Source organism: Dipodomys merriami, unplaced genomic scaffold (genome assembly GCF_024711535.1).
Source record: "Dipodomys merriami isolate MVZ:Mamm:240054 unplaced genomic scaffold, mDipMer1.0.p SCAF_52, whole genome shotgun sequence".
Classification (NCBI taxonomy): Eukaryota; Metazoa; Chordata; class Mammalia; order Rodentia; family Heteromyidae; genus Dipodomys; species Dipodomys merriami.
The window spans coordinates 8,001,761-8,024,990 of record NW_027206091.1 but is presented as its reverse complement, the minus strand read 5'-3'; the positions used below and the strand labels follow the sequence as shown (position 1 = coordinate 8,024,990).

The following is a 23,230-nucleotide window of genomic DNA, read 5'->3' as shown; positions in this document are numbered from 1 at the left end:
TTTTTTAAAGACACTGTTGTTCTGTGGCTCAGGCTGGCTTCCACTCGGCATCTTCCTGTCTATAGTGCTGGAATTACAGGCTTGTGCCACCACTACTGGGTTAAAAACACGGAGAGATGTTTTGGTGCTGGGTGGGGTGGGGTCAAACCCAGTGTCTCATGCATACTAGGCCAGTACTCTACCACTGAGCTACACACCCATTCTTGTCTCAGAGCTTTTGCTGGAGACATTGTTCCCGCCTGAGGTGCAGATCTCCTCCCATTCAGTGGCTCCCAGACCTTGGACCATGTTTGGGTCATGAGACCAGGGTAAACCCCAGAACTTAGGAGAAAAAACAAGGAAACAAAACTCAAAACTTCTACGTGAACCGGAGGAATCCCTGAGCGCCAATCTAGCTTCCTGGAAGAAGGAAGATCATGGTTCTAGGCCAGCCCAGGCAGAAGTCTCTGAGACTCCAGTACAATCATCAGATGCTGGGTAGAATGGTGTCTGATTATTCCAGCTATGGTATGAAATGAAAAAATAGGAGGATCATAGTCCAGATACAGACCCAGGCAGGAAGTGAGACTATCTCAAGTAGCATATAGCTGGGTGCCAATGGCTCACATTTGTAATCCCGGTTACTCAGGAGGCTGAGATCTGAGGATCAAGGTTCGAAGCCAGCCTAGGCAGGAACGTCCATGAGATTCTTATCATCAATAAACTACTGAGAAAGAGCCAGAAGTGGTGCTGAGGCTCAAGTGGTAAAGCACTAGCCTTGAACACAAAGAGGCTCAGGGACAGAGCCCAGACTCTGAGTTCAAGCCTCAGGACTAGCAAAAACATAAACAAAACAAAAAACAAACTAGTATATAAAAGGGCTGGAGATGTGGATCAATGACAGCGTTAGCCTTGAGCTGAAGAGCTGAGGGACAGCATCCAGGCCTAGAGTTCAAGCCCCAGAGGTATAGCTGGAAAGTGAATTCTAATACAACATTGCAAACTGATCTCAGCTCTGCAGAGCTGAAGCTAGAACCCACACCACCCCTTCCCAACTAGCTTACATTCTAGGTTTGGAACGCTCTCTGGAGATCCAAGGATTAAAGGTGTGTGTGGTCCCCAGCTTGGCACTGTTGGGAAGTGGTGGTAGGACCTTTAAGAGGTGGAGCCTAGTGAGAGGTCTTCCGATGGGGGGAGAGGCGGGGAAGGGGGGAGAGGGGAGGGTAGGCTACTGAAGGCACTCCTGGGACCCCTGTCTCTTAATTTTTGTTGTTTGATTGGTTCTGAGATTTGAACTCAGGACACTTGGCCAGGTAGGTAGGTGCTCTACCACTTGAACCAACCACATCTCCAACCCTTTATGCTTTAGTGTTTTTGTTTTGTTGGTCATGGGGCTTGAACTCAGGGCCCATGCACTGTCCGTGAGCTTTTTCACTTGGGCCTAGTGCTCTACCACTTTGAGCCACAGCACCACTTTTGGTTTTCTGGTGGTTCATTGGAAATAAGAGTCTCATAGACTTTCCTGCTTAGGCTTTGAACTGTGATCCTCATATCTCAGCCTCCCAAGTAGCTAGGATTACAGGTGGGAGCCACCAACATCCAGCTTGCTTTAGTTCTTCAGACTGAGTCTCACACCTTTGCCAGATGTCTAGCCTTTATCCTTGATCCTCCTACCTGCAGCCTCCGAGTAGCTACAATGACAGGAGTGTGCTACCACACTGTCCTGGAGTGAGGAAGCTCCATCCAGGTCATTAGTACAGGGTGATCTTATCTCCAGCTCCCAAGCTTTTGCCAGATGTAGTAGTATTTCTGCGTCCCAGGGACTAGGGAATGGTCACACCATTTTTTTTTGGGGGGGGGGGAAGCAGGACACTGTTCAACCTATTCCAGATAGAGGTCCCCTCAGGAGACAGGGATAAGCCTTGGGGGCGGGGCAGGAGAATCTAGTCCTACTGTCTGGTAATGGCTCCTCATCAATTGTATAGAAGGCAGCCTGGGTCCTCACAGCTTAGAACATTCCGCTCTACAGCTCTGCACGGCCACACCCCAGCCCTTGCTTCGTGTGCTCTTGGTGGCCTGTGACTACTCAGAGAGGCTTCCTTGGTCACCTTCTGGCTCACCCGGGCAGGGCCTTCATTGGATTTGTTTACTGAGTGTCCTCAGCTCAGGGCTGATGGGACAGTGGCTCTGCTTGCTGGGCCGGGAGGGCCAGGCCAGCCCTATGCCTGGCAGACCAGAAAGGGCGTCCAACCTGCCCACTCTGCTGAGACACCAATAGTCACCCCATGAGCCAGCATGCTGCAGGGCCCCATTCTGCTGCAATCTCAGCGTTTGGGAAACTGAGGCAAGAGGACTGAGAGAGTTGGAGGCCAGTAGGGGCTGTCTCAAAAACACAACAGGGGCTGGGAATGTGACCTAGTGGTAGAGTGCTTGCTAGCATGCATGAAGCCCTGGGTTTGATGACCACATAAACAGAAAAAAACCAGAAGTGGCGCTGTGGCTCAAGTGGTAGAGTGCTAGCCTTGAGCAAATGAAGCTCGGGGCAGTGCCCAGGCCCTGAGTTCAAGCCCAGGACTGGCAAAAAACAAAAACACCCACAACCACAAACAAATGGAATAAACTGCAGCTGGGGGTGGGGGAGACAATGGCTCAAGTGGGAAAGGGTGCGCGCGGCAAGCACAAAACCTCAGTTCAAACCTCAGTACCATCAAAACAATTTTTAAAACAGGAAATGCAAATTGCTGAGTGCCACCTAGGCTGTGAGTCAGCCCGGGTTTGTGAACCTGGTCTGACTGGATCCACCGCTGTGCCTCGAACCCCATCACCAACAGCACACTTGCCTGGCTGACTTCGCGTTCATTTCTGGGGTGTGTGGGGTGTCCCCACCAGGCTGTGCTCCCCAGCTCTGCCAGCCCAGAAGCCTGGAAGGCCACTTTTTGCAGTGCCCCCAGCTGCTGATCTGGAAGGTTTGGGGGAGGCTTTGTACGCAAGGTGGAGGGACTGGGCCGCCATATTAGTCGAGTCCTGCCAAGGGTTAGTGGCCTCTTGTCTCCATTGGTGAGATGACCATCCATTTATACCCCCAGGAATGCTGAGGAACAAGAACCCCTGTATTAGCTGGGCGCTAGTGGCTCATGCCTGTCATCCTAGCTACTAAAGAGGCTGAGATCTGAGGATCATGGATCAAAGCCAGTCTGGGCAGAAAAGTCCATGATATTCTCATCTCCAATAAACCACCAGAAAACCGGAAGTGGCACAGTGGCTCAAGTGGTAGAGTGCCCGCCTTGAGCTGAAGAGCCCAGAGACAGTGCCCAGGACGAGTTCAAACCCCACGACCAAAAAAAACAAAAAAAAGAACCTCTGTATTAAGAAGGCTGAGAGCTCCTGATGGCTTGGGGGTCTTGGGGGTCTATGGCCAGGCCCGGGCAGGGCCCCGGTGGGACAGGCCGGGCTGCCAGCACAGGGCTGGACAGGGGCTACCTGGGGTCAGCTCACAGGGCTGGGCTGCCACAGAAATCTGGGCTACTAGATTCTGGTCCCCCAATCTCCCCCCAAGATGGCCGGGCAGAGGTGTCTACACAGCACACACCCAAACAAGAAAATGTTTTAATTGTAAAACTAAGGAGGGAGGGGAGGGGGCGGGGCGGGGCGGGGCAGGAACGGGCCTCCCAGCCGCCACAGACTGGCGTCGCCTGGCCCCAGTCAGGAGCCAGGGCTAGTGTTATAAAATGACAATATAAATAGACTTCTAGAAAACGGAGGCGTCCGGCGCGGAAGTCACTTCTGCAGAGGCCTCACTGCCCCTCTTCAGTGACAGAGAAAAGGGGGTGCAGGGCTCTGGGGAAAGGCCACTCTTCAGACATTCATGATTGACCCCCCACAATGGCTCAGGGGGAGGGGGCTGGGAGCTGGGTAAGGTCTGAGATTGCCACTTGCAGGCTGAGGACAGAGTTGCTAGACTTTCAGTGTGTGAGGACACACATGCACACGCACACGCATACACACACACACATACACACACACACTCACACAACACCCTCTCTTCTGGTGGTCTCTCTGCCCAGGGTCCCCGCTGCGGGTTTCCAGTGCTGGGTGGCCGTCTCCTCCCTGGACAGAGCACCAGGAGGGCCTCGTCCTGGAGGCCGGGGTTCCGGGAGCCTCGCTTGCTCCCACAAGACACTCGTGTCATCTGAGGTCCCAGAATCAAAACCTGGGTTCAGTAGTGGGGTTCCTCGAGGCCCAGCATGGAGGGCAGCGTGTGCCCACAGTGTCTGGCGGGCAGCCCCCGCAGGCAGGGCCGCGTGGTGGGCGCAGGGCAGCCCACAGGCTCTTTGGTTCAGGCCGCGCTGGGCTCATCTGGCGCGGTGCTGGCGCATGAGGGGCACGATGCTGGCGGGCGGGCCCGCCTTGGTCAGGAATGGGTGCTTCAGCAGCTCGGCCGCTGTGGCCCGCTGTGCCGGGTCACGCACCAGCAGGCGGTCCAGGAAGCCCTTCAGGGATGGCGACACCTGAGAGAGGAGACGGGCTCAGGGGCCGAGGCGCTAGGTACTGGCTCTGGTGCCAGCCCCACCACCCACCTGAAGGCCCCAGGGTAGTGAGTGGGCAGCAGCCAGGCCCTGGAAGACCCCCTTCCCACCAGGAGGGCCTGTGACCTCCAGCCTCTGGGTCAGGGGTGTCATGTGCCACACGCCCTCCCCGCCAGGTGGCCCACCTTGTGCAGGTTCTTCAGTCGGGGTGGCAGGTTGTCCCGGATCATCTTCATGGCTTTGAGGGGTGGCTCATTGAAGTAGGGGGGCTCCCCATCCACCATCTCAATTACCATTACCCCCAGTGACCAGATGTCCACCTGGAGTGGGGAGAAGCACGGCAGGGCTGGGCTTCAGGCGGCCAGGCCTCCGTGAGGCTGGGGCCTACAATATGGTTGAGGATGCCCAGCTAGCCAGATCTTGCATGCTCCAGAATCCCTAGCTAACCAGGCCCAGGTTTCCTCTGGTGAAACCCCTCCTATAGGTGGGCTATGACCTAGGCTGCCCAATCAGAAATTGGGACATTAGGGAAAGGTGTTCATGACCTATGCTGAGCCAATCAGGTTCAGCCTTGGGATTTTAGCCCAAGTATCTAGAATGCCAGTGGAGGTCACAGGCTGAGATGTCCCCTGCTGCCAGGGGTTGGCTATGGGGCCACAGGGGCCAAGGTGACACTGAGGAAACCAGTGTGCACAGACAGGGCTGTCTGAAGCCCGGTCCCCCAAACCTCTTCACAGCTTAAGGACTCAGCACTTCAGATTTTGGTGTTATTTTGTTTTTTCCCCTTATGGACTTTTCTGCATGGGCTGGCTTTGAACCATGGTCTTCCAGGTCTCAGCCTCCTGTGTAGCTATGATTACAGGTGTGAGTCAAAGTGCTAGCTCCTTTAGTTTTTTTTTTTTAATTTGTTTGTTTTTGTTTTTTTTTTTGGGTCCTGTCGTGGGGCCTGGACTCTGGGCCTGGGCGCTGTCCTCAGCTCTTCAGCTCAAGGCTAGCACTCTACCACTTGAGCCACAGCGCCACTTCTGGCTTTTTTCTTTTTGTTTATGTGGTGCTGAGGAATCGAACCTAGGGCCTCAGGCATGCAAGGCAAGCGCTCTACCACTGAGCCACCTTCCCAGCCCTCCTTTAGTTTTGTTGTAACGAGCTTTCACGGTTTTCTTCAAGCTAGTATTCAATCTGGAATGAATGGAGAGATGAATACAGGAACACACGCATGCGCCCTACCTCCTTTCCTTGAGACTGGCCCCTTCCCCATGCCAGCTGCTCCCACTGCCAGCAGGACAGCTAGGCCACTGCTGGGCTCACCTCTGGCCCGTAGGGAAGGCGGGAGATGAGCTCCGGGGCCATCCAGTAAGGTGTGCCAACCAGTGACTTCCTCCGTGGCACCTCCTTGCTCACCTGGGCGCAGAACCCAAAATCTGACAGCTTCACCTGGGACCCGGGGAGAGGTGGGAGGAGGTCAGGGGCATTGGTCTGGGCAAGGCCAAGCAGGGGTGTCCACCTATCTGCCAGCTTGGCCTTGGCCAGGGTGACTCCATTGTGTTGACCAGAGAGCAGAGCTGGGCTCTCGAATCTGACAGGTGGGCAGTGTGGGGGCTGCTCCCGGAGCCTGGGTGAGGATAGAGATGGGCCTAGCTTGGAGGGCCCATGTACTAGGGTGCTTTCATTTCACAGGTCTCCTCAGAGAAATACATTCTGCTCAAAGGTCTGAGAGTCACACAGCCCTGACCCGGTGTGTGTGTGTGTGTGTGTGTGTATCGGGGTGTTGTCGGTGTGTGTGTGTGTGTGTGTGTGTTCCAGACACCTCAGTTCAGCCATGACCCCATCCTGGCTGCTCGGCTGGCCAGCTTGTGGCTGTGGGCCCAAGCCTGTCCCCTCAGTGTCCAGGGATAGTCTGGGCCCTATTGACCTGGACCTGAGGCCCAGGACTGAACCTGGACTCAGTGCCCGCCCACCCAGCCAGTGCCCGCCTGCTCACCCTGCCGTCGTGGGTCAGCAGGATGGAGTCACTCTTGATGTCCCGATGGATGACACCCTGAGCATGCAGCACAGACAGGGCCTGTAGCACGGCCAGGCACACGGCGGCGATCTGCTCCTCATTCATCCTGCACGTGAGGGAGGGACTGGGCATACGGGGTCCTGGCCGGGGCTGAACAGGCACAGCCCCGCCTCCATGGGGTGGGGCGAGGCCAGGAGAGCACGCGCATGCGTACCTGGTGTGGGTGACGATGTCTGTGAGGGCGCCTCCTTCCAGGAACTCCATTACCACCCAGAGCTCATCCCCCACCAGGTAGCTGTTGTACATTTCCACCACATTCTCGTGCCGGTGGTCTCGCATGATCACCACCTGGATGGGGGGGGAGGGGTCAGCCATGGCCTTCACTTGCCCCCCTTCCTGGGTCTGGGCCTTGTTCCCTCCCCACTGCTGCCAAAAGCCAGCAGCCAGCTGGGGGGGTGTGCCCTTCACCCCTCACACCCCCCTGCTTTCCTCTCTCATCCTGGCCAGTCCTGGCAGGTCTCTGGTGGTGTCTAAGGGAGGGAGAAAAGGGTCGGGGCCCAGAGGAGACAAGTAGGAGGAGTGGTTAAAGGTTATGTGCACATGTGCGTGTGCGTGTGTGCATGCGTGCACACACAGTCAGAATGCTGAACTCTGGGTACAAGGACTACAAGGGAAAGGCCTGGGGACTACAGGGTCACTGGGCTTCCAGGGACCAGGCTGGGGCAGTGTGGGCTGTGTGGAGGGCAGGAAGCAGGAGCTGGCCTTGCCCAGCCTCCAGCATCGGAAGAGGGAGACCTCATACCCATACGCCTGGGGGCCAGAGCTGGAAGTTGGACAGAACCCAGAGCTTGGAAGGGGCGGGATGGAGAAGAGCCCTAAAATTCTTGGCTGTGTGTGGGAAATGGCCAGGGACGCCAAGAGTGGACCCGAGCCAGGAGCTGCAGGGGAGTGGGTGGGCCCGATGGAGCTGCAGGAGACAAGAGATGAGGATCTGGAAGGTCAGGTGGTCTTGGATGGGACCAAGGTGGGACTGGGGTTTGGGGAGGCCGGGCTGGGCTCGGGGAAGGCGCCCCATGTACCTCATTGAAGAGCAGCTCCCGCCGCTGCTGCTTGCGCAAGTCCATCTTCTTGACGGCCACCAGCTTGCCCGAGCTGCGCACGGTGGCAATGCACACGATGCCCGTGGAGCCCTCGCCGATCTTGATGAAGTTGTCCAGGTAGGAGCGCGGGTCCCCCGGGTCCACCACCAGCTGCAGAGCAGCCCGGAACTGCTCGTGAGACACTCGCTGGGGCTCCCGCTGCGGGGAGCGGGGCCCAGGGGGTCCAGGGGCGGGGGGTGCAGCAGGAGCAGCAAGGGTGCGGGCTGGAGGGGCCAGCTGGGGCTCAGAGGCATGGGGGCCCAGCATGCCAGGGCTGGGGGCACCATGGGCTCGGGTGGGAGGCCGGGAAGACTGAGGGGCAGCCAGACCCCCCACAGATGGCCCATTAGGGGCCATGGTGTGTGGCTCCCCCTGAAACAGAAGAGAGGCAGTTGTGAGTGGTGGGTAGGACAGATCCTGTGGGGCTGAGGGACAGACACATGGGTGGTCAGGATGAGCAAATGACAGGGCTGGGCAGGGCTGGTGGGGGGCACAGGGAACAGACAGGGAGCCAGGGCATCTTGGGGTGGGGTCAGGTTACCTGGGCACCCCGGGGTGGGTGGTCCGTGTCGGCCCGTGGGTATGTGTTAAAGGGCCTGCCAGCTGCCAGCTTCGCCCCACCGGCCAGACCCGCAGGTTGGGGGATGCTGACGTCGGGCCCAGAGAGGGGGCGTTTGTCCCGGGAGGACTCCTGGGGTCCTGTTGGGCTTTCCCTGGAAGACTTGGGCCTCTTCTCCGGGCCCCCCCTCCGCCTGTCACCACTGCCGCCACCTGCCTCACTGCGCCCTGCGGCCCGGCCTCGGCCTCCAGCCTTCTCTGGGGCGCCCCTGGCTGGGGGCCCTGGCTCTTCTGGTACCCCATTCTGCTGGCGGGCACGGGCAGGGGGTGGCGGGCTGTCTCTCCGCAGTGAGTTGGAGCGTGTCACCGACATGTTCTCAAACTCGTCGAGCAGCAGTGTGAGGGCCCCATCCTTGGCACCTTTGCTGCCTCGCACGATGGTCTGGGGGCCGGGGCAATGCGGGGTGGGGGCCGGGCAAGGAGGGGCACAGGACGTGCATCCGGCATGGAGACAGAACAACACATACACACACACACAGAGACAAGACAGAGACGGAATGAAGCAATGCTGTGGGTGAATGGTGGGGTGGATGGAGGGGGGCGGGGAGGGACCAGGGGCCCTGTAGCCCCCCAGAACTCAGCTGCAGCTGTAGGAGCTGAAGGAGCAGGCTCAGCAGCCTGGGTGGCATCCGTGAGGTGCACCCCATCTTTCCCTAGCTCCCCACACTGGGGAGAATCAGGCCTGTGGGAAGGAGGGAAGGAGGAGGGAGGGAGAGGCCAGTGCAGTCTGTAATCAGCCCTAGAGAGCCGCAAATTACAGGCCGCTAGGTCGGGCTGGGCTCAGTACTCTTCCCCTGCAGGCTGCCAAGATCGTTAACCCCAAAACCACAATCCCTGCTCCTCTGGAGGCTGAGGGTGGGGTACAGAGAGTGAGAGGGGCCTTGGTCCCAAGGAGAAGACAGAGACGGCCTCTGGATACTCTGGGCGCACCCTGCCTGGCTAGCCCCCCTCCTGGGGCTAAGTGTCAGCAACCAGCTCTGGGGGCGTGGCTCAGGTGGGAAAGCACCTGGGATCCGTCCCAGACTGGGCAGGGGTAGGGGAAGCAGCTGCCCCAGCCTTCTAACAGAGCATGGGCGTCTGTCCATTGAGGGCCTTGGTCTTTCCTCTGGTCCCCAGTCCTGCTACCTCTCAGCCCCTACAGCAGAGGCTGGCATGCAGGGAGAAGCGCAGAGAACCTGGCCTCACCCCAGCCACCCACAGGCCTGGCTGCCCCTGCCTTTCCTGGAAGGCTGGCCTTGCCAAGACAGCCCAAGAAAGCTAGACAGATGGCCCCCGGTGCAGGCTGTGGCATTAGGACTGAGGTCAAGAGGGCCACGAGAAAACAAGGAGAGTCCTGGCCATGGGCCTAGGGCCTCAGGCTAGCGCCTACCCAAGAGCCCCTTGATGTGTCCTCTGACAGAGCCCTTCCTCCTGGGGGAGCAGGGTGGGGCTAGACTTCAGGAGACACAGTACAACCTGCTGCCAGGGACCTGAGGACCAAGCATGGAGCACCCTGGGGAGTGTGGGTCCTGATACCCAGCACCCATTGCTGGGCATAAATTATCCAGCTGGACATGAAGACTTGCTTTTAAGGATGGTCCAGAGGCCATGGGACTCAGAGCACCCTGTGGTGGGGTTCAGGCTGACACTGGGCACTGGCTATGGTTACCTGGCTGACCCTGGGCTGGCAGCAAGAGAATGAATCAGCCGCAGGCCTGCCTGGGCACTGAGCCTGCTGACCAGTAGGCCTGGCCGCTCTACCCGCTGGGGAGAACCTGGCTGCCCTCCCAGCAGGCATCTGGCCCCGGGAGCCTGCCTGGCTGGAGGCCACATTGGGCACCAGGACTACAGTAACTCTCACAATTTCCCCAGAGGCAGATGTGGAGGAGGAGGGTCAGGTACGGGAGGGCTGGGCTCTGGGGCGGGGGGGGGGATCTGCATGGGCATTGTTGCGTACCTTGGGGGCTCCAGGCTGGATGGAGGTGATGCAGGCAGGGTCGATGAGGGGCTTGGGCCGCCGGGCTGACTCCTCAATCAGGCTCTGCCACTGGCGGGGCAGCCCAGTGAACTTCTGCTCGTGCTGGTCGAAGCCTGTGTGCACGCGATGCTCGAAGTTGGATGGTGCTGAGATTTCCACCCGCTTCTTCCTCTTCCCAAACATGGTGCCTGCCAGAGCCGGGGCTCCTGCCGGCCTGGGCCTGTGGAAGGAATCACCACAGGGGTAGGGTCAGTGCTGGGTGGAGAGTGGCCCAAACACACCCAGCTGTCCCTCTGCTGAACCTGGCCGGCCCCCCCACCCTGCAGCTTCCCAGCTGGACCACTAGGGGGCAGCAGCCTCCTCCCTGGCCTCTGAGACCAGGCTCTGGGTCCTCCCAGGCAGCGAAGCCAGGGGATGAGACTCAGAGCCCTTATGTCTAAGACCCCACACAGCCCCTGTCCCACCTCTGCCTCACATCCGATCAGCTTGTATACCAGGGATTTTGCCTGGAACTCCCTCCCTCAGAGCTCCCCACGACTCCTTCCTTACACCCTCCTTCAATCCTCTGATTGAAGTCCCCAGCCCTCTGCCATTCTCAGAGCCTGCTTCGCTGGTGTTGGCACAAGCCAGACCTGGCACACTGAGCACTCAGGAAAGGGGTGATCCTGCCAGGCAGCTATCCCTCACCCACACTGTTGCCTAGAACTGATATAGGCTGGGGATGCCAACCCCGTTTGTTTACTCCTCCACCAAAGGCTAGTGAACTGGCCATGAGCAGTCTGCAAGGCCACACTCCCTAATTGCTTTTGTCAGTCATGGAGCTTGAACTCTGGGCCTGGGTCCTCACTCAAGGCGAGCGCTCTACCACTTGAGCCACAGCACCACTTCTGGCTTTTTCTGGTGTTTTATTGAAGATAAGAGTCTCACAGACTTTCCTGCCAGGGCTGGCTTGGAACCACGATCCTCAGATCTCAGCCTTCTGAGAAGCTAGGATGACAGGTGTGAGCCACCGGCACCCGGCTTACACCTACCCCAATTTTTAGGCTCTGGGTCTGCAGTGGGGCACAAGCCAGCCCAGCTCACGGCAATGCTCAGGGTAAGTGGGTAAGAGGCAAAGGGCTGCAGGGGAAGCTGACGGTGGCACCCACAGGGAGTCCTAGAAATGATGGCCTGGGAGTGGGGTGTCCCCTGCATCTGCTGTGGCCTGGGGCACAAGGGGAGGAAGGGGCAGTGAAAGGAGGTGGGCGGGCACGCTGCCCCGCAGACCCTTCGGTGCCCTGCTCTGTAAACACAGGTTTCAAACGGCTTTGCTAGAAAACACTGACTCCTTACTAGGGTCCACAAACTGAATTAAACAAACGCCCAACCCTGGCAGGCCGCTCCACACCTCCTGTCTCACACACCTGATTGGAGGCTGGCGGGCTATAAGCGCCCTTGCACGGTTGGCATCGCCTGTCAGGGCTGCGGCTCAGTCATCTGTGAAAAGGGACGAGACTGTGCACGTCTGTAACTCTCCATCAGGCCTCTGTGCATGGCCATCTGCTGGCTGGTGCCAGGGCCATGGCGATGACCTGCACAGGCTCTGACCTCTGGGGGCCCACAGGAGGGGCAGGCAGATCTGTCCCCAGGGAGGTCAGTGACCTGCAGGGACATCATTGGAGGTGGCTGCTGAGGGCAAGGCATGTTGGGACAGGGGCACCAGTGGGGACCTCTGTCTCCTTCCCAGAGGGTTCCCCCAGTGTCTGGCACAGTGCTGGGCACAGGCGCAGCTTCAGTGGGCTCTCCTGGATGACCTTCCAGAGGAAGTAGCTCAGGAGGGGAGGGGAGTACCAGCCTGGAAGCAGGATCAGGGCCGGGGCAGGACGCCAGCCTGGGAACTGGTTTGGCAGCTGCAGTTCAGTAGGAGGTGGGCGGGAGCAGGCACCCAGCCTGTCTCAACGGGCCCCAGGAGGCCGGAGCCGCCTGCCCAGGGCTCTCCCCACCTGCTTCTCTGCTTGCCTGGGTCACTGGATGTGGGCCGAGGCATCTTAGCTTCTGCTTTGGGGTCTCAGACAGCCATTCCTGCAGTCCTGATCTGCCCCGGGCTCCTCATTGCTTTCCTCTGTGTGGTCTTGCTACGAGCCCCGTGTGCCCATGTGCTGTGACCTCCCGGCCTTCTGTGTCCAGCCTGCCCTCACCTTGAACTCTTGGCACAGGCTCTCAGCGCCTCCTCCCCAAAGCCCTAATGCAACTGGCAGGGGCAGGAACCACTCATAGCCCTGGAGGGGAGGGCAGAGGGAGGGGAGGAAAGGGATAGAAGTGATTGGCTGTTTCCCCCTTCTCCTCTCCTGCTGTGCAGTCTCCCCCATCACCCCTAAGCAGGGGAAGCAGAAGAGGGGCACACCTACGGATATTTGCCTGGGCCACCCCTTTCCTCTGGGCACCGCACGGAGGGCAGGACAAACAGAGGAACTGGCCATGTTTATAGTGACCAGGCAGAGCCCCACCCAGTTCCAGGCCAGCTCAGAGCCTTGCTGTCAGGCAGTGGGGGAGGGGAGGGAGCCGAGGGGAGGGGGCAATGTGGCTGTATCCCTCCTGGAATGGCCCAATGCCACCCATACCAGAGAGCTCAACACATGGCCTGACCAAGCAAGTCCGTGCCTCAGTTTCCCCTCTGGTAAAGACAGGGATGGCTGTAGCCGGAGTCACACAGAACAAGGCACTACAGGCCAGGCCCAGGGCCACCAGACACCATACTCAGTGACCATCACGATAACACCAGCAGCTGGCAGGGACTGCACACCCCTTGGGTGCCCCCGCCCCCAACATTCTGTCTGGCATCCTGCTTGCTCTGTGCTCCAGCCCTAAGAGGAAGGGGCCACTGGGAGCCATGTCACCGACCAGCAGGTCCAGGTCCTGCGGGCTTGGTGAACAGCAGTATGTGCTGGCCCGATCATGGCACCTGATGCTGAGCCAGTGAGAGGCTGGCAGGACTGGATGCTGGGCACTCTTACCTGCCTGTCTGTCTGAGGACGGTGGCCTGAGGTGTGTGTGTGTGGAGGAGGGTTCTGTCTATATTACTCTCTTCTCTAAGGCTGGCCCTGATCCCTGCCTGTTCCTCCCACCCAGACCATGTCCCTGTCCCCTCCTATCTGGCTTGGCTGGCTGCCATGGACATCAATTCCTGATCTAGAGCTGCTTAACCAACTTTTCTGCAGGCCCCTGGCAAGATGGTCCATCCCAGAACATTTGAGAACCAGTCCTTGCGGCGACCAGGCTCCCTGACGCAGCTCCAGGGCCAACACTGTCCTGGCCACCACCGAGAGCGGGAGGGGCCTCCTGACCCGACCAGTGTCCACCTGGAATTCAGAGGCCCCCTGCACCCCCTGAGGCACCAGTCACCTGAACCATCTCACAGATGCGGCCACTCATGAAGGTGATGTGGAGCCGGTCCCGGAGGTGTCCAGCGAACTTTACAGGTGAAGTTCTTAGCCTCTCTCCTGTACCCCAAAACTCATCCTGGAGGCCCAGAGGGCCTGTGGGATGGGATCTGCCCATTCTCTCTCTCCCCTAGCCTCCAGCTCCTCCACCTCAGGCCGCCTGGGCTCGATCATACTGCTCACACTGGGGTATAGATGCCACAAGGGGCGTCCGCCTCTGCCCTGGAGAGTCAGCCCCACAAACCAGGGATGCTTGCCTCTTGTGCTCCCTGCTGGACCCCAATACCTACAGCACTGCTCAGCCCCAGGAGCACTTGATCCCCTGAGGATGATCAGTCTCTACCTGCTGCTCCTGCTCAGGACACCTCAGACGCCCCTGGAAGAGGGGACTTAGAGGCAGAGTGGCCGGGGGACTCAAGCAGGGACAGATGAGGAAGAGGAGCTTGTGCGTCAAGTAAAAGAGCACCAGCTGAGCAAGAGAGAGACCCCTAGTTCAAAAATCACCCAGTAGTGCCAAAAAAAATTGAATTCTAATGGCCGAGTCACCTGCTCCTGAACCCACACATTCTCCCCTCTGAACTTCATGACAATTACCCCCCACCCCCCTCCCAGGTGACCCAAGGAGTCAGCCCGGGGAAGGACGAGGAGAGTGTGTGCACACGTGTGCGCATGTGCGGCCCTCTCCCCCAGGCTCTGAGGAAGGCATGGAGGGCCTGGTGCACCCCATGCCCAAGTGCTCGGCATCCCCTGCCTGCACTCAAGGCCACTGCCATCGGTCCCTGCCTATCCTCACTGGTGTCTTTACCAACCTTTCTGCCTCAGTCTACCCCCCCCTCCAGGGCTGGGCTCTGACCACACAGGGTAGCCTAGCTTGCCTTTGCAGCCCACAGCAGGCTCCCCGCTGCCGACCTGAGCACTCCCACTTTCCTGAGCCCCCTCAGGACCCCTCCAGGCACCCTTGGAGGGGTGAAAACAGGGCGGCGGGGCTGCCTGGTTCACATGGCTGGCTGACACCCGGCCCTGCAGGGCACTCACGGAGGAGCAGGGGGGCAGGTGACAGTCACAGTGAGAGCCCCGGGAGGGCAGTCTGGGCTCAATGGGAAGCAGCAGTGGGCATGGGGAGAGCCAGGGAAGCCAGGAGGTGCCCACTATGGGGAAGGCTCTAGGATACCCAAATGCCCCCCACCCCAAATCCTACCTTCTTCTCCCTCCTCTTCAACAGCCAAGTGCCCACTGCCCCCAGGGTCCCTGCAGCCTTCCTGCAGCCTGGCTGCTGCCCAGGGCCGAGGCCTCGCAGGGGCTCAGGGCAGCCCATGCCTCGGAGCCAGCTCTGCCATCCCCAGCTGTGGGGCCTCAACAAGCCCATCAACCTCTCTGAGCTGCAGGGTTCCACCCATGAGCGGTGGGTGCCCGCAGTCCCTGCGTCGCAGGGATGTTTGGAGGAGCAATGGAACAACTCAGCATGGTGGGGGCTGGGGCCTCGCTACAGGCTCACTGCCAGTCACTACTGCTGCTGGCAAGGTGAATGAATGAATGCATGAAGGAATGAACACACATGTGGAAGTCGGCCCAGGCAGCCATGGTCTCAGGCTGGGGAGCCCCAAGAAGGCAGGTTGGGGGCGGAGGGCGAGTATGGCTGAGGGAGGATACAGTGTCTCCTCCACCTGGCCATATTCAGCCAGCCCGGGCCCCACCCCAGGCTGGAGTCCATGGCAACCCAGCCTCCCTCCACCCAGCAGCAGCCTGCTGCCTCCTCCCACAGTCCCCACAGGAGGCTGGCATTAGAGGCTGGTGGCCAAAGGCTGGAGCCCGGCTTGCTGGGAGGTGTGGGCAGGGGCACTGCAAAGCCCAGAGGGAGCTTCCCGGCCTCATGGGTGCACGCAGGCCACAACCTCCAAGAAGTCACACACGGGGGACCCACTTCACCTTCCCGTGGATGCGGGGCGACTGGCCCACGGGCTGAGAATGAGACCTCTCCAGATAATCACAGGCTATGACTATGGAGTTGTGGCTCAAGTGGGAGAGTACTAGCCTTGAGTAAAAGCTCAGGGACAGTGCCCAGGCCCTGAGTTCAAGCCCCATGACTGACAAGAAAAAAAAATGTACAGGGCTGGGAAGGTGGCTCAGTGGTAGAGTGCTTGCCTTGCAAGCCAGAGGCCCTGGGTTCGATTCCTCAGCACCACATAAGCAAAAAGCAAAAAGCAAAAAGCCGGAAGTGGTGCTGTGGCTCAAGTGGTAGAACGCTAGCCTTGAGCTGAAGAGCTGAGGGACAGCGCCCAGGCCCAGAGTTCAGGCCTCACTACTGGACCCAAAAAAAATGTACATATATATATTATATACATATATATAAACATAAATTTAAAAAATCAAAATAAAAGGGCGAAGGAAATGCAGGGCTAGACTGCAGGCCCATGGCCAGTTGATATGAGGGCTGCCGGGAGTAACGCAGGGAGCCTCAGCCTGGCAGAAGGCCAGGGTACAGCAGACCCCAGGAACTGGAGTGCCCAGGGGCTCTGGGGCCTGCCCTCATACTGGCCAGGCCCCAGAAAAGGGGTGGCCCATCCCCTGGCTCCCGCTGGCCCCGCTGGCCCATCCTCTCCACTCCTCCCCTGCTCACCTCCACCATCCTCTTCCACTCCCTAGGCCACCCTCCAAGAACAGCGGGGGACAGCTGTCCCTAGCTGGGAAGGCAGGGCCTGGGGACCCAGGGCCCTTCCCAGGAGGCTGCTGGCTCTGCACCCAGCCTGCCTGGCAGCGGTGAGCCCAGCCCTTGCCCAGGCACCACCCATGGGCAGTGGAGGGCGGGACACAGAGGGCGGGAGGCAGGGCAAGCTGGAGACAGCCACGTGGCCATGGCTGCGGCGAGGAATGACCCTCCCCCCCCAGCCCCTCACCCCCTGGGACGGGCTGTGGGGTCCTCTAGGTGTGGCAGGAGGGGGGCTGGTAGCAGAGTGGCCGCAGTCCCGCCCCCTCCCAGGCTAGGATGCCAGCAAGTGCTGTGAGACAAGAGGGGAGACAGGAGATGGGGGGGAGGGGGATGCCTGCTGCTCACAGGGTAACTGACCTGCTGAGGGAGGGGCGGGGCCCAGCCTCACCCATGCCCTACACAGGAGAACACAGGAGAAACGGAGGCACAGGGAAGCTAGGGAGCCTGTGTGACTTGCCCAGGGCGCTACAGGGAGGTGAGGGGCTGGGATTCCCAGGCAGGGCTCTGAGTTTGAGGATGGCCATTAGGAGCTGGAGAAAGGGCAGGCTTCTCTCTCTCTCTCTCTGTGTGTGTGTGTGTGTGTGTGTGTGTGTGTGTGTGTGTGTGTTCGCTTGCGCATGTGCATACATGGGCTGAGAATGCTCCACCTTGGGCACCTGCTCAGGAGCCCAGGCTGCTCTCCTCTGGGCCAGCCCCCACTCCCCCCATTCACTAGGCCTTTCCTGGGCCATCACCCAGTCCCGGTGAGTAGCTGGGCCCAGGAGGAGAGCCCAGTCCTCCCCTTTCTCCTGCTCTGCTACTCCCAGAACAGGCGCCGGGCCAAGGACCAGGAGCAGAACTCTGGCCAGTCCTGCCCTGCAGGGCGGGGTGCCAGGCAGCAGCCAGGCCGGGAGGCCTCCCCAAACCAGCTGGGCCGGTTTGGGCTGAGGGGATGGGTTAGGATTGGACTTCCCTGCTGGTCCCAGGAGAGGGGGGGGGCCCCGATTGATTCATTTGTCCTTTCCTTAATTCAGGCCAAAGGGTAAACAGGATGACCCCCCTTGTGCTGCCCCCCATTCCTGGAGCCTTCCCTACAAGGCGTGAGGGGTCTCTGTTCTGAGACCTGGCATGCAGCTCCACAGCCAGCAGCAGCACCCCACACATTCCCTGGCTCTCCCACAGGGCCAGGGGCATCCAGGGGAGTGGGAGACACACTTGGGACTGGAAAGTGATTTCCGGGGTACAAACATCAGTGAGCTGCGTGGGGGGAGGGGGAGGCCTGGAAGGTTCATTCCAGGTAGCACGGTGAACTGTGAACGGCAACAGACTGGAAACAAGACAAATATTCCTCCACTGAGGATGGTTCCTGGAAGGAGAGATGCTAAGAGCCTGGCGTGGCGCTGCACTCCAGTAGTCTCAGCACTCCGCGGGAGGCCCAGGCACGAGTTTCAGGCCTGCTGCGGCCTTCAGAGCTAGACTCAGCCTCAAATGGTGGGGGTGGGGAAAACAATGTGGTAACCCAACGCAGCCTAGGAATGTTTAGGTAAAGTGTGCTAAGCCAGGAAAGGGACAGAAGGCTGTGAGAGATACATCCAGAGGTGGCAAAACAAGAGGCAGGCCAAGGGGCCAGGAGCTTTGGGGGTGCAGGGAAAGGCAAGGGAGGGGCAGGAGCTTTGGGGGTGAAGGAAGAGATGGGCCTCTGTTCCTCATGTACAGGCTCATGGGCTTTCCACTGCAATGATCACTCTGTGATACGCTGTGTCAGGTGATGCTTTAACTGTATCCAGTCCTAATTTGAGAGCATGCGTGTGTGCGTGTAGTCATGTCTGTGTGTAGTCTCGTGACTCGTCTATGCACCCTGATCTGACCCACAGCTCTCCCAGTCATGTGCCAGGGCCCTAGACCCAGAGAACAAGGTGGGACATCTTCCATCTGACTGGGGCCTAGGCTTCGCTGTGGAGCCCCCAGGCCAGCACACCTATCACCCCCCCCCCCCCCGCATCTGTCTCCCCCATCTCTGCAGACAGAAGCTCCAGCCCTCTGGCCTAGACTGCGATCGGATGGAGCACATTCTCACTTAGTCAGCCGGTACCCGCTGGTGCTCAGAAGGCCGCCACGGGCCCCCTTCGGGGACCTCTTTCTGCTGGGTCAGGAGGACCTTTGTGCACTAATCTGAGCTTGTGCGTCAGCTGAAGTCCTCAACTGCAGCCCCCAGCCAGAGTCCCCACTGCCCCCCTCCCTCCGCGCCCCACAGCCATGGACCAGCAGCGTACAGGGCCAGTGGTGAGCTGGGCCCAGGCTGAGGAAGCTTCGCCCAGTGTCTGGCTTGTCTCACTACCAATGATGACAGCGTCTTTGAGTGTCATCCCTTTTTAGGGCCCAATAACATGCCATTGAGTATGCTGTTTCTCTGTTCATCTACTGATCGCTGGGTCTACCCACTTCTGGCTGTAAAGGACCCTCCATGAACTGGGATGCAAATGCCTGTTTCTGCTTTGGGAGCACCTAGGCTAGAGCTGCTGGCCACGATTACATTCTGTGTTTGATCTTTCCTTCATTTTCTGGTGGTACTGAGATCTGAACTCAAGGCCTCGCACCTGCTAGGCAAGCACTCTACACTTGAGCCATGCTTCTAGCTCTTGTTTCTAGATTACTTTTCAGATAGTTTCCTCTTTGGCCTGGGCAGAACTTGGACCACCATCTTCCTATTTATGCTTCCTGTACAGCGGGAGTTATAGAGTGCAGGACGGCACCTGACTATATTTTGTGTTTGACAGTAACCATCCTAATAAATGCCAAGTGACATCTCATGGCACTGATTCCTTGTTTTTGTGCTGGTGCTGAAGCTTGAACTCAGGCCTGGGCACAGTCCTTTAGCTTTTTTGCTCAAGGCTGACACTCTACTCTCTTAACTGGATCTAAGAGTCTTATGGGCTTTCCTGACCAAGCTGGCTTTGAACTGTGATCCTCAGATCTTAGCCTCCTGAGTAGTTAGGATGCCAGGCTAAGCCGCTGATGCCTGACAGGGCACACACTGATTCTTTTTTTTTTTTTTTCAGTCGGTCATGAGACCTGAATTCTGGACCTGGGCGCTGTCCCTCAGCTCTTCAGCTCAAGGCTAGTGCTCTATCACTTGAGCCACAGCACCATTTCTGGCTTTTTTCTGCTTATGTGGTACTGAGGAATTAAACCCAGGGCCTCATGCATGCAAGGCAAGCACTCTACCACTGAGCCACCTTCACAGCCCCATACATGGATTCTTGACAGAGCAACAGAGGGAAGTCAGGGGAAGAAAGTCAATATATAAAGCAAGTTGCTAGGACAAGGAAAAATCCATATGCAAGACCAAACTCAAATGATCCTTGATCTAAACCCTACATTTGGCACAAACTAGCCCACAACTGATCCTGGACTTAAATGTAAATCCATACAACTTTTAGAGAAACAAAACACACAGGAAATTATCTTCAAAATCTAAGCCACATGGTTCAACTTGACACCAAAAGCACAATCCATAAAAGGAAAACTTACATCTGCTTGGGAGGCAAAGATCGGGAGGTTTGGGGAGACCTCATCTCAACCAAGAAACTAGTGTGATGGTACCACCTGTAATTCCAGCAATACGGAAAGTGTAGGTAGGAAGTTTATAGTCCAAAATGGGCTCTGGGCAAAAATATGAGAACTTATCTGAAAAATAACGAAATCAAAAAAGGGCTGGAGGCATGGCTCAAATGACAGAGCACCTTCCTGGCAAGAAGGCCCAGAGTTCAAATCCTGGTGCCACTCTAGGGGGGGAAAAAAAAAAAGATAACCTTATCAAAAGTGACAAGGTCTGTGTGCACAAGTCCACCGAAAAGGATGAAGAGCTACCAAAGGGAAGAAATGCCACAAGGCCGAAGAAGGCCTAGTAGAGCCTCAGAGCTGTACTGGGTAACAACCCAGTTAGGAAGGGGGAGGCGGGAATGGCTCGCACAGGGCACAGGGCGCAGGCGCAGATCGCAGAGAGAGTGCGGAAAAGATGGAGAGGAGCTAAAGCGAGAAACCTCTGAACAGCTGGAGCCGTCAGAGGGCCACAGCAAGGCCGCGGAGACGGCGCCCGCTTACCTCTAAGCCACCTCCACCCTGAGTCTATTTCCCCGCTGTGTCTGCACACGCAGCGGTCAGGGCGCAGAACTGGACGGTGGGGCGGACATCAAGTGGCTGGGCGTGGAGAGGAAGCTCAGATGGAGCTTTGTCTCCCTGATCAAGGTTGGCATCCTGCCCCCCCCCAGCTTTGTACAAAGTTACCACTGGGTGAAACTGGGTGAAGGAGGTGCCCCCCCCGCCCCCAGTCTGAGCTCACACTTCCCACAAGAGGATGTGCAGTTAGTGTGAAAGTTGCAAGTTTACTCAAAATTCTGATCCTTTATTAAAACGCCACACCCATTCCCAACTTTTGAGTCCTTGAGCCTGTCATTCCATTCCTTCTCCCTGCAGCACAAACTCCCAACTACCTTGGCTCCACTCTCAGGCCTCAGCCTGAGGCTCCTCCTCCAGGAAGCCTTCCCTGATTTCCCAGGTAGGGCCAGGGCCTCTCCCTGCTCCTGGACTTCTCTGCCTCCATCACAGGAGGAGGCATTCTGTGAGGAGAGGGCCTCAGCTTGACAGGGGGTGGTGGGATGTAGGGCCCACAAGGCGGGGGCAGGCCACTGAACATTATTACTGAGAAGCCCCACGTTGGCCCTTTTGAGTGCCTTACGTGGAAGAAATAACCCTCAGACAGCCAGTTTCCAAAACAGAGAAACTGAGGCCAACAGGGCTGGGGTGGGGCTGCCACATGTGCGGGCCCATGGACTTGGTGACAGAACTGAGTGGCATCTGACAGTCACCTCTCTGTGGAGGCTGGCAGGGCAGGGCAGAGAGGGGGAGGGGGGCCCCCTGCCCCTGCCCCAATCCACCCCCTCCTGTGTGGGTCCCAGCTAATGACCAGGGTGGCAGCAGGGTCTCAAGGAGCACTGGGGGGCTGGGGCTGCAGGGGGAGAGGGGGAGACACAGTAGCTACAGGAGCACAGATCAGGGCAGTCCAAGGACCCAGGTCACTATCATGCTCTGGAGGATGGAGGAGGGGGAGGGGGGAGGGGGAGGGGAGACAAGGGGCTGGAAAGCTGCCCACCCACCACACCACTCAGGCTCTCGGCTGGGCAGTTCGGCTGGGGCCCTCCTGCGGCATCCAGGCGCCAGCCCCACAGGGAGTGGCTTCAGCTTTTTAATCTACTCTGGGTCTTTAACTTAACAACTATTATTCTCCCTGTCCATCAGACAGCTGCACAGACAACAGGCCCACATACTAGGCAAACAGGGCCGCCCAGTCAAGACACCCCCCACCCCACCTCATCTAAACTGAGCCTGCATCATCGGGGCTCTGACCTAGTCCCAGTCCCCAGAAACAGCACCATGGTACACAGGAGGAGACTGCCCAGGACAAAAAACCCAGGCCTTCCAATCAAGCACCATGAACCGGTCTAGTTTAGACCCAAATCTGATCATGAAGAGATTTGGGGCTGGGAAAGTGGCTCAGTGGTAGAGCGCTTGCCTTGCATGCCTGAGGCCCTGGGTTCTATTCCTCAGCACCTCATAAGCAAAAAGAAAAAAGCTGGAGGGCTGGGAAGGTGGCTCAGTGATAGAGAGCTTGCCTTGCATGCTCGAGGCCCTGGGTTCGATTCCTCAGCACCACATAAGCAAAAAGAAAAAAGCCGGAAGTGGTACTGTGGCTCAAGTGGTACAGTGCTAGCCTTGAGCTGAAGAACTGAGGGACAGCGCCCAGGCCCACAGTTCAGGCCCCACAACTGGACCAAAAAAAAAAAAAAAAAGAAAAAAGCTGGAAGTGGCGCTGTGGCTCAAGTGGTAGAGCGCTAGCCTTGAGCTGAAGAGCTGAGGGACAGCGCCCAGGCCCAGAGTTCAGGCCCCACGACCAGACCCAAAAAAAAAAAAAAAAAAAGAAAAAGCCAGAAGTGGGGCTGAGGTTCAAGTGGTAGAGTGCTGGTCTACAGCTGAAGAGCTGGGGGACAGCACCCAGGCCGAGTTCAGGTCCCACAACTGACAAAAAAAAAGGGGGGGCTGGGATGGTGGCTCAATGGTAGAGTGCTTGCCTTGCATGCTTGAGGCCCTGGGTTCGATTCCCCAGCACCACATAAGCAAAAAGAAAAAAAAGTCAGAAGTGGCAATGTGGCTCAAGTGGTAGAGCACTAGCCTTGAGCTGAAGAGCTGAGGGACAGCGCCCAGGCCCAGAGTTCAAGCCCCACGACTGGACCCAAAAAAAAAAAAAAAAAAAAAGAAAAGGGGATTTAAGGTAATCTGGGTCTAGTGCCATTGACTCATGACTGTAATCCCAGCTACTCAGGAGATGGACATCTTGAGAATCACGGTTCCAAACCAGCCCAGGCCAGGAAAGCCCATGAAACTCTGCCTCCTAAGGAACCAGCAAAATGCTGGCGTGGAGGCATGGTTCCAGTGGTAGAGCACCAGAGGTGAGCAAGCAAGCAGAGAGAAACTGTGAGGCCCTGAGTTCAAGTCCTGGTACAGGCCTAAATAAATAAAACATATGGTGTTTAGGACTTGTTTTGTGATGATCAGGGCTGAGGGGGTTGTGTTCACGACTGCTTTTTCCTTCTAAGTGGGTGACTTGGGGAGATAGGAGGCCATTCTTTTTTTTTTTTTGGTCAGTCATGGGCTTGAACTCTGGGCCTGGCATTGTCCCTGAGCTCTTCAGCTCAAGGTAAGAGCTCTACAACTTGAGCCACAGAGTCACCTCCGGCTTTCTGGTGGTTTACTGGAGATAAGAGTCTCATAGACTTTCCTGTCAGGCTGGTTGTGATCCTCAGATCAGCCTCCTGAGTAGCTAGGATTACAGGCATGAGAGGACATT

The 23,230-nt window shown here is 57.9% G+C and overlaps 1 protein-coding gene across 5 annotated transcripts in view; it reads right to left on the bottom strand.

Moving 5' to 3' along the window:
* Window positions 1-3,571: 3,571 nt before the first annotated feature.
* LOC138811160 (serine/threonine-protein kinase PAK 4-like) overlaps window positions 3,572-23,230 on the bottom strand; it is a 29,042-nt gene continuing 9,383 nt past the window's right edge. Inside the window, exons 2-10 of one of the 5 annotated variants that reach the window (XM_069998811.1) lie at window positions 11,625-11,697; window positions 10,201-10,441; window positions 8,188-8,646; window positions 7,587-8,018; window positions 6,722-6,855; window positions 6,487-6,613; window positions 5,814-5,939; window positions 4,691-4,825; window positions 3,572-4,487 (exon numbers count right to left, since the gene is read on the bottom strand). In XM_069998811.1, the coding sequence (XP_069854912.1) occupies window positions 4,332-4,487; window positions 4,691-4,825; window positions 5,814-5,939; window positions 6,487-6,613; window positions 6,722-6,855; window positions 7,587-8,018; window positions 8,188-8,646; window positions 10,201-10,404 (1,773 nt within the window). In that variant the 5' untranslated portion in view covers window positions 10,405-10,441; window positions 11,625-11,697 and the 3' untranslated portion in view covers window positions 3,572-4,331. The remainder of the gene's footprint in view (window positions 4,488-4,690; window positions 4,826-5,813; window positions 5,940-6,486; window positions 6,614-6,721; window positions 6,856-7,586; window positions 8,019-8,187; window positions 8,647-10,200; window positions 10,442-11,624; window positions 11,698-23,230) is intronic. The other 4 variants (XM_069998810.1, XM_069998813.1, XM_069998812.1 and 1 more) reach the window with 4 other exon arrangements.